At 47.6% G+C, this 16,098-nt stretch overlaps 3 protein-coding genes across 3 annotated transcripts; all 3 read right to left on the reverse strand.

Annotated features, from left to right (window-relative positions):
• Positions 1–4,614: 4,614 nt before the first annotated feature.
• LOC122613924 (proteasome subunit beta type-5) lies at positions 4,615–5,789 on the reverse strand. Its single transcript, XM_043788344.1, has 2 exons — positions 5,549–5,789; positions 4,615–5,493 (listed from the first exon to the last, which is right to left on the reverse strand). Exons 1-2 carry the CDS (start codon positions 5,696–5,698, stop codon positions 4,696–4,698), a joined length of 948 nt encoding a protein of 315 aa, XP_043644279.1. The 5' UTR covers positions 5,699–5,789; the 3' UTR covers positions 4,615–4,695.
• Positions 5,790–8,894: 3,105 nt separating this feature from the next.
• Positions 8,895–9,902, reverse strand: LOC122614650 (heterochromatin protein 1). Its single transcript, XM_043789266.1, has 2 exons — positions 9,753–9,902; positions 8,895–9,163 (listed from the first exon to the last, which is right to left on the reverse strand). The coding sequence occupies exon 2, from the start codon at positions 9,158–9,160 to the stop codon at positions 8,915–8,917; it is 246 nt and encodes an 81-aa protein (XP_043645201.1). The 5' UTR covers positions 9,161–9,163; positions 9,753–9,902; the 3' UTR covers positions 8,895–8,914.
• Positions 9,903–14,213: 4,311 nt separating this feature from the next.
• LOC122614092 lies at positions 14,214–15,402 on the reverse strand. The gene has a single exon (XM_043788566.1). It carries the CDS (start codon positions 15,305–15,307, stop codon positions 14,366–14,368), a length of 942 nt encoding a protein of 313 aa, XP_043644501.1. The 5' UTR covers positions 15,308–15,402; the 3' UTR covers positions 14,214–14,365.
• Between the last annotated feature and the right edge of the window lie 696 nt (positions 15,403–16,098).

Raw genomic sequence — 16,098 nt, forward strand, 5'->3', positions numbered from 1 at the left:
AATATGCCAGTTATTACACTCGGATATGTCCGAAAACGCAAATATATACTTACGAGTATATATACATATATGAATATACTGTATATATGGATATGCGTACGTGTGTGGATATTTGCTGGCTGGAATTCGGCTGTTTGTGTCTGGCCTAAATGGCTGAAATATGGCCAGTTGACTTGCCAGGGTCGATTTTTGCATAAATTAGACATGGCTCGCTGGCCAAAGGGGTCGCAGGAGTCGCAGGAGTCGGAAAGCTGGGCAAATTAGGTTACGGCGCCAATGTTTCGGAAAATAAAATAAACTAAATACACTTTGTCTACGTGTCCTTAGTAACTGCGCATTAAATTGCAAGAAAAAGCGAAGAAGTGGGCGTATTTGACCTACATTCGCACAGCATGCAACACATGCAACACACGCAAAAGTGCAATATGCAATTTCATTAAATATCCGAAAAGGAACACAACAATGCGAGCAACTGAAGATAACAAATTACTAGTCATGAATAATAATAAGCACTCCCCCCCTTCCCCTTCCCCTTCCCCTGCCCCTGCCCCAATCTTCTTATGTCGCAACTGTAATGAATATCAGATGATGATAATGATAGAAGTGCAGCGGAGCGACGTCGACGATGACAATGCTGACAATGCTGACAAGCCGATGAACATAACAGATACGAACGAGTGGGGGTATCAACTGGGTTGTTCTGATAAGTTTTCAAAAATCAAGAAAAACAATCACTCTGAACTGTTTCTATAGCGCAGTAAAATGGAAAATCCACCGTTTTCGATACTTTTGGGAACACCCAGGGCAATGCGCCAGTGCCAAACTGGGAAACAATGAGTAAAATTTCATTACCGGACGATGCGACGACGATTTCCACTACAGAGATGGGATGCCGAAGAAAAGGGGTAGCATTGAGTGGGTGGCACTTGGCGGAGGAGGTGCAGCAATCTTGACGGGAATTGAAATTGAAAAGAAAATGAATGAAATGCGTCGCGCGGAGGAGCAGGAGCTCGAGAGGAGCAGAGCAAGGAGCAGAGCAAGGAGCAGGAGCAGGAGTACCCAGGGAACAGCTTACTCGGCTGAGCTCCCGCTGGAGTCCCGCCCCACTTGGCGTCCGCCTCATTGCCATTCTTGGCGCCTGTCAGCGCGACTGTCATCTCATCCAGCGCCCAGCCGGATGGAGGAGGAGCAGGAGGAGCCCCTAGTCCCCTGTTGTCCTCTGGTTATTTGCATTAAAAATATTATTCATTGCAATCACAAGGATTTGCGCAAAAATGCCTGCAATGAGCCGTTGTCGCTACATAAAATGCAATTGCCGGCAAAAAAAAAAGAAGGACGAAGGAAAAGTGGAATGAATCCTTTTGTCTTCAGCGAAATAAGCGAATAATGGTATATAACTGTGACACAGTTTAACTGGCGGCACTTGAAGCACTCGAAAAAGGATTCGCATTTCGCATTCGCAGAAGATTAACGATGCAGAATCAATGAATGGGAATCATAACGAGGTGCTTGCAGTTCCTATTGCAATATCGATGGTCAAACTCCGCTTACAATCAATGAAACGCAAGTCAAAGTCATAAATTAATAACAGAAATGCTCCTTGAATCGTTCAAATTGCTTGAAATGGCCACATATCCGCTTTCTTGTTCTATTCTCTCCACTGATGTACCATAATTGAACCCATTTCCATGGCCCATAATTAACTCGCTTTGATAGCTGATTTCCATAATTGCTTTTTTCACTGGGCCGCCAACTAATTGCCGTGAATTTCAACAGATATGCGACTAATGTGCAGTTGCCGCCAAAGTAGCAATAATGGGGAACACACAACGGCAACATCTAGCTGCAACATCGCTCCGCAGCAGCGACATCAGCAACAGCAGCGGCGCATCAACAACATCTGCACTTTGATGTTGCCTCATGTTGCACAAGCAGCATGTGAAGGGGGTTTTTGGGGACTCGGGGGACTCCTGAAGGCAAGGAAAACTGGCAGCCCAGAGCTGATAAATTGGAAGTGCATTTGACGCTGCTGGCGGAGAAGATGTTGTCGCTGTTGCACTGCAAAAAACACCCTCTACACTTGTACTAGCAAGTGAAATTATATTTGTTATGAAGAAGTACTTTATATTGAAATAGCATTAAATAGCATATATTATATCTAAATTTCCTCTTGCATTTTTCGCTGTGCAGCAATTTTGTTGTAGCTGCTGCTCCTAATATGGGTGATGATGTTGCATTTGCATTTGCTGCTGCTGCTGCTGCTGCGTCTGCTTCGTCTGCTGCTGTTCTTGTTGCAGTTGCAGTTGGCCTGGTGTCGTGTAGCCCCCTCCCCCCTTCCCCCTGGCCACAACGCCGCAGTCGGTTAATGAAACTGCCAAACGAGGCAACGCTGCCACATCCGCTGTCTCCCGAGCCGCCATCTATGCAGCTCTCGGCCAAGTGTTGCTGCTGCAGCTTCGGCCTGTGACAGGGGCAACATCATCATCATCATCGCCAGCATGCAACATCCCCACTACCCACCCCCCCAGTCGCCGCCCAGCGAGCAGTCACGCTTGCTTGTCAAACACTCTGGCAGACTCTTACGATCTCCGCCGGCTTCGGATGCACCTCCTCCTCCTCCTCTTACTCCGCCTCCTACTCCACCCCCCGCTGCGCCGTGGCAAAATCCATTTGCATATTTGCATCCTTATGCCTGACAGTTAACGCCCCCCTTCCCCCCTACCGACTTTCCACCTTTGGCAAAAGCGGCGCGCTTTTAACGACAAAGTGTGAAATTTCATTGAATTTGAGCTCGTTGACAAAAGTGGAATGGCAGCAGCAGCAGCAGCAACACAACAGCGCAACAACTGCAGCAGCAACAACGCAGCAGCAACGCAACAACTGCAGCAGCAACAACATGGCAGGTGTTGCAACTTGTTGTTGCCGCTGCTCTTGTTGTTTGCAAATTAATTTAAATTATGGTTGTTGCGTTTTTTTTTATACTTTTTTTCGACCAGCTTTTTATGCCATATTAGCTGAAGGCTGGGCGAATTTTGTAATGGAGACGGAGAGCAGCTAATTTGGCGAAAATCGATAGTGGCAATTAGTTTTGCGTTGTTTTGAAAACAACCACTTCATTATTGTATGCTAATATTTTGCACAGCAAATTTCAATGCAGTTTGTAGGCAGGGAAATTTTCATAAAAATTGCAATTTTAAGTTCGCTCTTTAAAGAGTGCAGTCTGCTGGTGTTTTGGTATAATAATATTTTAATGGCATAATCCTCTAAGCATTTGTTCGCTTGAAGGACCAGTAAATATAATATTTTGTTGTTCCACAAATTTGTATGTACAAATTTGTGCGTAGCCACTTCTTGCCACCATTGAAATGACTACACAAATCCAGTGCAACCTCGTTTGCTGCCGCAAAATAGTTTTGACCCATTAACCCGGGGTGTTGCATTTTTTCCGCCACTTTTACTCCACTTACCCGCAATGAGGATTCTCCGAACTTGGGCCGCACGGCTCTGGCTTTGGCTTTAAGTAATTTTCTAATGACACCACAGAGGAAAAATGACTCTCGGGAACTGCCAAGTTGTCTCCATCCCCCAGTTTTTCTCCTCCTGCTGCTGCTCCTCCTGCTGCTGGCGACGTTCATTAGATTAAAAGCAATTTACAGTAAAACTTTTTGCCACAAAACGCCTTCTGCCCCCCCGCTGTAGCCCACCACCCCAATGCTGCCGCTTCACACACGTGCTGCAACTCACATGTGCCCAAAACGCCGTGCAAATGCTGCCACCAACTCCTTGAGCACTGAGAGAAAAAGTGTACTGCGTGATAGAAATATAAAATATACACTGGGGAAGAACTTTTTTAAAAAGCTCTTGCTATTTGCTGGTATTTTTTTTTGGCTTATATTAATAATATAAAATTTATATTTATATTTCCGCATGTAGTCATTTGGTGCTCTCACTGCTCCTTTTGGAATTCAACAAATTTGCGGATTTGGTTTGTAATTTATTAAATTTATCGCAAGCTCAGAGCGCCTCAACAGTCGTGGAAGGCAGGAGCAGGAAGATCCTGATGAGCATGGGGATGAGGGTCACCACCCAGTGGGTGCGAGTGGATGACCTACGCCTGCTAATGTCTGTGGTTGCGCTTTTCCGGCGGGGATGGGGCAGATCCCCCGGCCGGAGTCTCCAGGCAGTGGCATCTGCAACATTTGTTGATGACAACCCAAAGACACCGAATGCAACATTTCGGGTAACATTTCGCTGGCCGTATTTTGTGTGCGGCACGCCCATTTGGGGAAAGTCATGGCCAGCTTAGAAGTTATTATTTTGATTTATAGGAAAAGTTCGCTTAGCGAGCGAAAGTTGCTCGTATATTTTCCGCAGTGCGAAGGAGCAGTGGGAGGAGGGAGTGGAATGGAAGGGAGTTTGGGGAGTGGAAAAATTAGATAGAAGCACAGCTTTTAAAATGTGGCAAGTGTGGGGCATGAGGCATGTATGTATGCAGCTCCTGTTTTCATTATCTGAAGAGGATTAGATACGAGTAGAACAATCCAACATACGGTTCGGCAAATTCCGGACTTCTTTACTGCCACCAATTCCCATTACCATAAACACTGAAATTCATACGTTTGCTAGAGAGAAGTTTTACTACCACAGTAATTTTCATAATTCGTTCCTAATGATGCTTTAATAATTCCTAAATTTTCAAACCGTTGCCAGCTTGGTCTGCAAATTGTCTTCTGTGAGATTCTTCTTCGTCCAGCCACTGGAGCAGGGCAAATCCTGGCCAGGACCGCCTGCGTTTTGGTCATCCTTCTCGTTTCCCGGACAACCAAATGCGCAATACGAATCGTGGAGATCGGAGCAGTCCGTGTTGCAGATATTTCGCCAGCCCTCCGAATGGATGTGGTACAGACGCACGATGCCGCCGGAATAGGCATCCTTGCTGGTGGCATGGTAGATGGCTCGTCTGGCCAGGTCGTAGGCCTCCTGATCGGAGAGGTCATGCCGGTAGCCGGTGTCCAGGACGCCGAGGGCATATGGCGAGCCGCTGCCCACGGAGAAGACCTGACCATGGGACCGCATGCCATCCGAGTCCACGTAAATCAGCTTGGGACCCTCGTCATCGAAGCCGGCCAGCATCATGCCCATCACCAGACCCATGCCCTTGTACTCCGTGGAGATGTTGCAGATGATCCGCGCCGCCGTGTCCACGGTCATGCGTTTCCGATAGCGCAGCTGGTGCAGCCGGCACTCCTTGGCCAGCACCCGATCCCAGTAGACGCAGTCCGCGGCTCCTCCGGCCAGGGTGCCCAGCATGTAGTCATTCAGCTCCACTATCTTGCGCATCGTCTGGGACCCAATGTACTGGCCAGAGGTGGCTCTGGAGTCGGCACACAGGATCACTCCGCCGCGGTACTTGAAGCCCAGTGTGGTGGTGCCGTGGTCGAAGTCCATGCGAATGCCACAATGCGCCAGGATTTTGGGCAGATTCTCGGCGGGCTGAGGAAAGCTTTGATCTTAGATGGATTCTAAGGAATGCTTCACTTGTACTTACGCTTTCGAAGGGAGGCGCCATCAGCTCGTAGGGATTGGCAAAATTACTGGTGGCCTCGCGCAGCTGCTCCTTCTGCCACTCGGACTGCACATCATCGAAGCGCCGCATGAAGGGCAACTTATTCATGCCACAAATCGCCTCCAGGGCCATTATGGCTGCAAAATGTTGAATAAATTCGAGAAAATTATATAGTGTAATGTGGAGCAAGCTAAACGAGCTTGAATGATTGTGGAGTTAAGTGTCTAGGGGATGTTGAAAAGTAAATCCAGAGATTAGTTACCTGGCCACCTAGTTCCCATCAAACTCTGGCGTTCCGCTGAAAGTTTCGCTCCAATGGACAAGGCCAGTCTCCGATTCCATTGGCATTCCATGGTTAGTGGGTGAGAGTGGCTGCGGCCACTTTCGCCGGCCACCCAAGTGGAATGCAATGGACCTTCTGTGGGCAGTTGCAGTGGCAGTGGCCGTAGCAGTGGCGCCACCGCAGAGATACACGACATTTTAATTGGACTGCCGGGCAGGGTCATCATCGCCACCTGCGGAGATGCGAAATTGGAGCCAAAAACGAATGGGGAATGGCATAGAAGGTGCCACTTTCGCACTGACCACGCCCACTCGCAGGCAGTGGCAAACGGATTAGCCGCTAATTAAACGCCAATTGGCAATGTTTGCCAAACTGTTTGAGTCCGCGGATCGAGTGGGCTCCCTGCTCCCAGCTCCCTGCTCCCTGATATATGTCCACTCCCAGTGGCAGCTACTCCGACTGCTCTGCTCCCACTGCCTCCATTAGCGGACGCCATGTGTCACTGATCTAAATTTATGCAAATTGCCAAGGACTTGGCCTCCGCATTCCCCAATCCTCCGCCGAATCCCATTTTCCATTTCCCAGTTCCCATTCCCCATCTCCCCATCTCGCATCACCCATCCGCCGCATTGGCACAATTCATTTTTGCACGCGCTTTTCATTGCAGCTTGCATTGCCTGGAAAACTGCAGTGGGCGGGGGGCGGTGGGAATTGGCAGAATTCGGAGGCGGCCTGGAGAAGAAAAATCGAGGAAAAAGAGGCGAGCTGGCTTAGCCCTTCATCTAAAAATACCCTAACTATGAGTACGTGAAATAACTTACTGATGTTTCATTGTTAATTATTTGTTTCTTGAGTCTTCTTCCAAACCAGCCCACTTATATACCTAATTGGTATAAGGTTTTTAGTACATATTTTATATATTTACTATATAGATTTTAGATAGCTATAGTGTATACACTTTACCAACGACCATGTCAGTTTTTCGCAGCTCCGCAGTTGCTGGATAGTTTTGACTGCCAGCTCTGATTATTAAATCACAGGGCAGGGACAAACTGGAGCCGGGGCAGCAATCTGATATGCAAAATCTCGTCTATCCCACCAGACGACGCTACTCCACCAGCTCCTCCTGGCCAGCATCCAGCATCCCATCCAGCATTCCCCGTATCCCCATTTCCCCCATTTTCTCTTCCAGCATCTGTCCTGCGTTAATTACAGCCCAGCTTGGTGCACTGGCAACAACTTGTTAAAAATTTCCGCTGCCAGTTTATTAGAGGGCAACTAACTAAGGCAGCGGCGTGGAAGAATCTGCCCATTCCCTTCGCCTTTCGGCCCGAAGTGGCTGGCAAATTACTCGGTCTGAACCTGTTTTAATGACTAAAATGACGCCAAGTCAGGAGCGAATAAGAGATTAGGCCAAACTTGAGCTTCCCGTCTGCGAATTGTTGCAGCGCTGAAGTGGCAAGAGATTTTGTGGCATCGGATGAACTTGAGAGCAAAAGTAATTGCATTTTATTCGGTGCATAGTGCTTAATTATTTAAAATTAAACTTAAGCTAAGAACACAACTTAATAGACACTAAACATTGAGTAACTTTGCACTCAATCCACTTAGTCAGCTTTGTTGGGTAATAAAAAATAAACCACCTTGTTGACAAGCTTAGGCATATGCCCCGAATCTTTCGAAAGAGTTCTTTTTAAGCTCTCGATTTACAAAAACAAAACTCCGCCGGGAATTGTTAAAATAAAATTCAACTAAGGCGCACGTAAGCAAAAACAAAAAAAAAAAGGAAACGGTTTTAGGGACTTTTGCCGGCGAATATTTTATTTCACTTTCGTTTTATTTACTTTGGCCGCTTAGCATTATTGTTTCAAAATCCCTCAAATCCGTTGTTTTACTGCTTATTGTTCGCCAACTCAGCCCCCAACTTTGTTGCCGGCAACTTTTAAGCTCGCTTAAGGCGCCCAACCAGACTTGCTTGCTCCCAAAATAACGCAAAACTTTCCCATGAATACCATACTCAGCCACCCAACACCCACCACCCATACCACCCACCAAGCCACCAAACCACCGATCCATTGAAGCACCCAACCACCGCGGTCCAATTTGTAGTTCATCATCTGTGCCGCGGAGCTGTCAAAACCCCAAGCTGCCCCAAAGATGACGGAGCGACAGTCGGCGGCGGGGGATTCCCCGAAAGCAGTTTTGACATTTGCATTTAATTTGTTTTAATTGAAAAAGGCCTGTCAAATGGACTGGGTCGGCGAAGGAATGCTAGCAGGTCGTCAAAGGTCATTAAAACGCTCTTTTCGGTGACTCTATAAATCGAACTATAAACTCTAAAGGAAGCTATTGAAAGTTTCCATATTGTGCTGCTTGGGAACAAAGTCACATTGATACTTTTGCTTGTTAGGTCACGTTGGCTGACAGCTTGGAGATCCGCCAAAATCAGAGTCAGTTTCCAACCAGGACAAACCAAACTAGTGGTACAGCTTTTACGATGATGCATTAAATCGAAAACTTTGGCCAGAGAACAGTCCATTAGCAGGGCCAGAAGTACGCGATGCAATGCTTATTTATGGGCGAGATTATAAATTTATAAATGGAAAGTAATTCCCGAAGTGCGGCCATAAAACAAACTCGAACTTTTTCATCATCTCGTTCCATTCGACATTGGCATCGACATCTTTGAGGGGCAGAACTTCTTGTAGGCTTTAACGACTAACGACTTTGCATTGGTTTTCATGGCCAAAGTGCCGAAGGCATTCGAGTTGGCTTTTATGGTTGACACAACATATTTGCCGGCATTCCATGGCAATTGGCAACTCTCACATATCCGGCGATATCCAGCTCCTAATTGTTGCGCCCCAGGATTTTATGGTTCTTTGAGAGCCATTAATCCGAATTTGATATCTGTCTTAGTTTTCCCTGCTTGGCTTTTATGGCCGCCAGCCTCGTAAATTTTCATGATCGATTCGCGCGGCAAGGCGCTAAAAGAAAACTCCGCCCTGCCGTTGAGCATCCAAACACATCGTTTCGCTTGCTGCATAATTGAATTTAATTAATAATCATCCTCGCTGGCTCTCCCCCTTCGCGTCTTCCCCCTTCTCGGGTTCGAGGGGCAGGGATAGGTGGTCCCAGTAGAACTCGATGACAATGTGTGGAATGCGCCTGTTGGCATCGCAGGCGGCCAGCTGCTCCACCACTGGCGAGTCCTTGAACTTGATGTTGAACATCGTGGTGCCACTTGCATCCGTAAAAGCAGAGAGTATTTTTTCAGCCTGCAGTCCGCGAGTGAATCCGTTGCTGTCCATTTTCTACAAGAAAGTTAAACAGTATTATTAAGTATACTTTTCTATAACGGCACCCCTTGCCACGCTGCGGAAATTTACGACTCTGGTAACACTGGGTCGTTGACTTTGAATCCCCTGGAATGTCCGCCGCTGCATCCTCCCTTTCCCTTCCCCCGAAAGTGCCACTCCTCTGGCTTTTATGCCGCCAAACAACGCAAATGCACTTTGATTGTTGTTGACCAACAAACAGGCACGCGTCCATTGCAACTCCGTGGCAGCAGAGAAAAGTGGTAATGAGCAGAAGAGCTGCTAATGTGGATGCCACTTTGTGTGCACGCCTCTGCGTTTGGGGCCAAGGCTTCTTGCCACAATCGATGGACTACGATTCTGTGGGAGAACTGAACGAGATTCCGCTTCGTAATTCGGTGAATCTGCTCTGATTATCGAGGCAATGACATGTTCCTCGATTGAGGAAGTCATCTCATCCAGGAAACGCGTAACGAAGCGCACTGCAGTGGGATTTAATGGCGCTGCATCGCTTGATTTTAGTGTCAATCAGTCGAGGAATCGCAGTTAAAGACGAATGCACATCGCTGATTATAAGGAAACTCACCTGTTTGATTGGCAAGACTCGTCTGGAAAGATTTGCCTTGGAAGATTCGCCTTGGAAAATACGCCTTGGAAGATTTGCCTCGGAAGTTTTGCCTGGGAAGATGGGAATGTTTAGTGGAATGCAATTCTTTCGCTGGCAGTGTTGCAAGTCGCCGAATTGCCTTGACAATGTGTTATCGATATTTGCAATTACATAATTGAAAATTCTTTTTTTTTGGGCTGCCAACTTTTTGCTTTCGCTTTAATTACCAACTGTCGCACCTGAGGCCAATTATCCTGGCAAAAGGTAGAAAGCGTCGTCTGCAAGGGCAAAAAATGTTAATTTATTGAATCGTGTATGCCGATATACACAATCGATATGCATGTACGTAATGTATGTAAATATTTCAATGACTTTAATTAACCAAAAGCGTGGCAATTAATTGACTTTGCATGCTCAATTTAATTAATATTTGTTGCTGCCCCTTTGCCAAAGGATGTGCAACATTTAGGCTGCAACTAGGCCGCGTTTTTGGCCTTCGGCCATTAATCGAATTGTAAAAAATATAAATGCTTTGCCATTTAAGCTGCGGTCGTTCAGCTGATTAAAGCCATTTTCCAGGTTTTTCCGATTCTTGTCTGTTTTTCCTTTTTTTTTTGGCGTTTTGGAGGGGGGGAAAATCCGTCGTGGAAAAGTGTCGGGCGAAATGAAATGAAATTCTTTATTTTAATAATGCAAGTTTGCACATTTTTAATTGTGCTGCCGACAGCTGCAAGAACTTGGCTGCTCACTTGACCCACAAAGGTGCGGCCACTGCAATTGTGGGCGAAAGTGGGTGGTGCTGGGTGCTGGTGGGTGGTCACAGGTGAGAGGTGAAAGGTGGAAGGTAAGGCGACAAAAACCGCGCTTGCCATAAAGGGACGCTGCAAGGACATTACGACTAAATGTAAACAGCTTAATTAAAAAATAAAACTCCGCTCGGCACGTACAAGGAAAAACAGTGCTGGGAAAATCCCACCTCCCCCATCTCCCCTCCACCTCTGCCACCACAAGCACATAAGACCACCCACTTGGGAGGGGGTGTGCAGCATGTGTGTGTGCGTGGGGCACGCTCTCTTTATTTGCTTAAATGCACAAAAGTGTTTTTAATTTAATTTTTCGTCTTTTCGCACACACTCGCTCCTACTTTGCGCTTTGATGCAGTTCCTAATTAAAATGAAAGTAATTTTTCATCAGCGACCGGGGTAAAGTAAAATAAATTTGCCGCCGCCGCCCCCTCGGCAGCCATTCAAGTGCTCATTAAAAGTGTTTCAAACCAGTTGCACAGTCTTAAATGTGGCACTATAAAAAATGAAATTGTGAAATGTGAAATGTTTGCCATGTTTTTAGGGGTAAATTTGAAATTATTTGCTCGGTAGTCTGGCGCCAGAGTTTTCCGCACTTTCCCCCCATTCCCCAATTCCCATTTTCCCGCTTACCCCAATGTCGTCGGCGTCGTCAGCTGTTCAAGTGTTTCTCCAAGTCGAAACTTTTCTTTTAAATATTTCCCATACTTATCCCCAGTCATGTGCTGCAAAAGTTTTATGCATACGCATTAACGTGAAAAGTGGGCTGGTGAAACTGGGAGATATTCGCATTTCGAGGGCGATGCTCCTCGGAAAATGCATATGTGGAAAATGTCACCCAAGCCGGGGGAAATTGTAAAGTTTGCCGCTGATAACTTTGGTGTTAGGCCCTATCTCCCAACTTGCTCAGATGAATCAGAAATACCAAAGAATTTACATTTAAAAGTCAACTTAATTCAAAAGGTTCTGCACAAAATAAACGAGATTTATATGACTTAATCGCATTATGTGGCCAGTTGTTATCGGGAAGTGCAGGAACTGCCCTCGCAGTGCAGTCAGTCGTGAAGTGCATGTTTCCCCAATTTGCATGCCAAATTGTTTACTTCTCTCGTTTCAATGTGCTTTATCAATTTGAATTCGAGTTGAGTTGCATGTTTGCGTTCTCCTTCTTAGCGGGAAAAGCGGGCATGTGAATTAGTTTTCCCAATGAAATTTCCGCAAGAAACCATGAAAAATTGCCGCAGATTTTGCGGGGGATAAGCAACAATTTGATTTAGCGAGCTGACTGCGCCACAATGTCATGCATAAAGTTTTGTAGCTCTCTTCATGGTCTTCATGGGCGCACGAATAGCTTTTCCCACCCACTCCGCCCATTCCGCCCACCCATTTGCCACACCTGGCTCCACCACCCCCCGGCTCCCAAATGGCGCTATCAAAGCCGGCGAATGTCTATTTAATTGTGTCTGCAACGGTGTCCGCATCTCGATGCTTCGACGCCACCCACTTTACAGATGGGCGGTGGAAGGTGGGTGGTGGCAGGTGGGTGGTTGGTTTGCCGGGCGGCGGCAGCATCAAATGCACTTTAGCCCAGGGTCCAGTTAACTGACACGGCATCCTGATGGCCAGTGCTGCATGCCTCAGATGAATGCCTGCTAAAATAATAGTTAATGCAGGACTCAAAGCTCTAAATTGCAAACCTAATTATCCTTGGAACACTTTAAAGGGTAACTTTAAACTAGAGATAGAAAAGCACTTACTATACTGTATTTTATTATAGATAAAGAAGTTTATTATGATTTTATTATCTATCGGATCTGGCTAGAAATGTGCCAAACGGGTGGCACAGTTGGTGGCTTTTCGCTGCAAGTCGCAGGTGTTGCAACTGCGAGTCTGCGGTGTGGCTGCCACACCTGCAATTTGAGTCGCTCTTACACACATTCACCGGTGTGTGTCTGCATGTGTTTGTGTGTGTGGATGGGTGGGTGGTTTGTTGGATGGGAAATGAAGTCATAAAGTCTGATTTCGCCCGTTCATGCTCATTATCACGTAGCGATATCGTGTAATCGTCATGCTCACGATAATGATGATGTTAACCAAGTGGATCGCTGCACAGCGTATAGCCCCCTCTCACTCCCACACCACTCTACCCATCTCTTTCTGGCGGGGGCGCAATCTTCTGCCATTTATTTTCCTGCATCTGCGCTTCGCTGGTGAACTTTCTGACCCAAACTGACACATTCATGAAACAATTTAAAAAGTCATTGTCATCGCAGGATATAGTGGCTCCCAAAAACCCCGCTCCCACCCCCCAGCTCCCCAACTCCCAGCCAACTTCTTTAACTGTCCTGTCAATGGCACCGTCATTTGTTTTGTTGGCCATTACGGTCAGTGTCCCGAGTGGAAAACAAAATTGTCATGGCTCCCGGGGCAAGTGGTCCTCGGGTGAGCAGCTCCACTCCAATTGGAGCTGAAGTATGTGCCAAGCCAGCCGCTCCACCAAGCAGTCGGAGTGTCCTGTGTCCTGGTCCCCACTCCACTTCACCTCCCACTCCATTGTAGCTGCGATGCTAGGGTATCCTTCGGTTGTGGCCTCCGTATCCATGTTTTGGCTGGTTAGGTTGGGTTGGCAAAGTTTTTGTTTTCGCAGCTCACGTGACAGAGCAATTTCGCAAATAATTTCAATTCTTCAACTTAAAAGGCGCCCAGTAATAACTTTCCAGCTCTTAGTAACTGGGCTACACGTGTATCAGGACAAACATACCTACTTCACGCACTCGAGAAGTTTATTAATTGAGCAATACTCGAATAAAGTTTGCAATCCGCAAAGCAGGGTATGAATGTATAGTTTAAATAGCTTTTCCAGCTAAACTACCCAAAGAAATTTGTTAATCATTAAATAGGGATTCTCCGCAGCACAACGATGGCCCGCATTTTTGATTAAGGGACAATAACCTTGCAGCAAATGTTGCAGAAACTCATTATTGCATCGTAATGATGAAAGGGCCAAAACGGGAGGAGCCGAGGGGGGAGCAACGTAATGGCAATGGCTCCCAACAGTGTAATTTCTGGGAGCCAAAGCCACAGGATTTTATTGAGCGGAAAATTAAAAGCATAACATTGCACGCTTTAAATTTGAGTGCAGCGGCAAAGTGAAAAGTGGCAAGTGGCAAAGTGGCAGCAACAGAAGCCGCAGCATATCGCGCCAAGTCCGACTTGGCGCGACTGCCAAAGAAAAGAGAGTCGAGGGCTTTCCCAGACCTTTCCCAAACACCCACCACCTCATTTTCCCAGTTGCAGCCGGCAGTCTGTGGTTTTTCGCCTCACGCGCATAGTAAATTCAACTTATTGACAGGCTTGCAGAGAGGAACGTGTTCCGATAAGCGAGCAGGTGAGTGAGTTGCACCTGTGCCCCTGCTTTCCTCCTCTCCTCCCCACCTCCTTTGCGGCATCAACTATCCTGGCAAAGATTTCCCAGCTGAGAACTGGCAGTATCGGCATCACTTCGCCCATGAATCTTGTCGGCGACAGGGGCAGCAATGCTAATTACAAATTTATGGCAATTTCTGCGTGGGAAAATGTGCTCGTTTTCCCTATCAACCACACTGGCGAAGGCCTGTTTCTGGCAGTTTCAACATTGTTAGTGGGGAGTATCACATGAACGGATTTTATTGTATATATTCCCAACAGGTTAATTACATCTTAGTCCGCATGGAGACGGGCTTACCCATAATTTTACAATTGCATACCAGAATCTTACAGCACGAGGATTTCTCTTCAATCAGACGCCAACTATTCAAAGCTGCGACCCATCCGGGGCAGCACCGGAGGCATCCACTCCTGGAACTCGGGAATGTCGAACAGCGGGTGCTGGTTGAGGATGTCGAAGCGCACCACCTTGTACGTGGAGACGAGCCACTGGCCCATGCAGCGATTGTTGTCCCGCACATTGCCCATCTTCGTGGTTTCCACGGAATAGTCGCGCCGGAAGCGCATGAACACCTCGGCGAAGATCAGCGGATGTGGCACCCTCAGCTGAGCGGGATCTACATACTCCTTCAGCAGCTCTGTCATCTCTTTGAGTTCCGCCGGCGACCGGAAGTCGTTGGATCTGCGCAGCGCCACAAAAACCACGTCCAGGAAGGCGAAGCGATGGTCGTAGTGCCGCAGCAGCTGCACCTTGAGCGGAATGGCCCGCCGGAAGTGCTCCTTCCCGAAGCGCATCATCTTGAGCCGCCAGTCGGGCGGATCATCCAGCAGGTCGTGCTTGATCTGCTTGAAGCCCATGGGCGTACTGCATCGCTCCACGTTCCGGTTGCGGCGACGCCTTACGAAGTCCGTGAAAACGGCGGCTGCCTGGCGCGAATTCTCAATGAACTTCTGCTCGGAGAAGTCCCAGTCCCAGAGGAGCTTCAGCCGCAGGAGAGCCAACTTGGTGGTCAGGCGGCTCAGTGGGCTGTAGAAGTAGATCATCGTGGGCAGGGACACTTGGTGCGGCTGGTCCTTGGCCACAATAAAGTCCACCTCGATGTCCAGTTTCTTGCCGGGACTTATTTGCAGCATGGGCACATCCTTTCGAGGCGCCTGGGAGCCATGTCGCACCTGGATGGGAGCACTCAGGTGATGTCCCGATGAGGACGCAGTCCGCCTCCGCCGGGGAAACCAGATCGAAGGCCGCAGCACATGACCGTAGCGGGTGCACTTGTTCATCAGCAGCCGGTGCATACTCATCATTCCATAGTTTAATTTGTTTTGAATTTTGTCAATTTACGGAGCCGGAATATTCAAATGGAACGGAATACATGCGAGCGTCAGCACTTGGCATTGAATGCTCGGGCTGAGTGATAGCCACTTGCCACTTGAGTTCATCCTGCATACTGCTGGTATGCACTGGAAAAAAGGGTTCCCAACTGGCAATATATTCCATACTAAAGGCATCTTCTGCTTGGATATACTCAAGATGCTCAGTCTTGTAGTAGAGCAATAAAATGCGAACATAACATCCCAATGTATTAGTGTAACCCCTCGTATTGGCAAAACAACAATACGCTCCTAATTAGGCCAACATGGAAGGGAATTCAATCCGCCTGAGACGGAGACCAAGACCCTACCCACATCCCAACCGACTCCCGCAGGAGAAGTGGCTCCATTGATTCGACAGCATGCAATTATCGAATGCATTAGGAAACGCAGAGTGCTCCTCTCACCTGGAGCCACCTTCCTCCACCTTCGACCACCTGAGCCACCCGCACTTGTTTGCCCAGGCGTTCGCTTATCCCGGATCGGGCGAAGGAAACAGACAATGGCGACCAGGATGGCGCCCATCTGCCATGTGGCAAGGGGCATCCGCCCACCGGCTTCTACATCGGGTTAATTGCTTGACAATTGATTTCGATTCGAGGCAGCCGTCTGCAAAATATGCAAATGTTTTCGGGATAATCAAATGAAAGGCTGTTGCACAAGGTACTTGCTTCTGAGCCAGCAGTACAGTTGCCCCAAAACATTTGACTTGTAGTTCATGTCCG

This window comes from Drosophila teissieri, chromosome 2R (genome assembly GCF_016746235.2).
Source record: "Drosophila teissieri strain GT53w chromosome 2R, Prin_Dtei_1.1, whole genome shotgun sequence".
NCBI classification, from domain to species: Eukaryota; Metazoa; Arthropoda; class Insecta; order Diptera; family Drosophilidae; genus Drosophila; species Drosophila teissieri.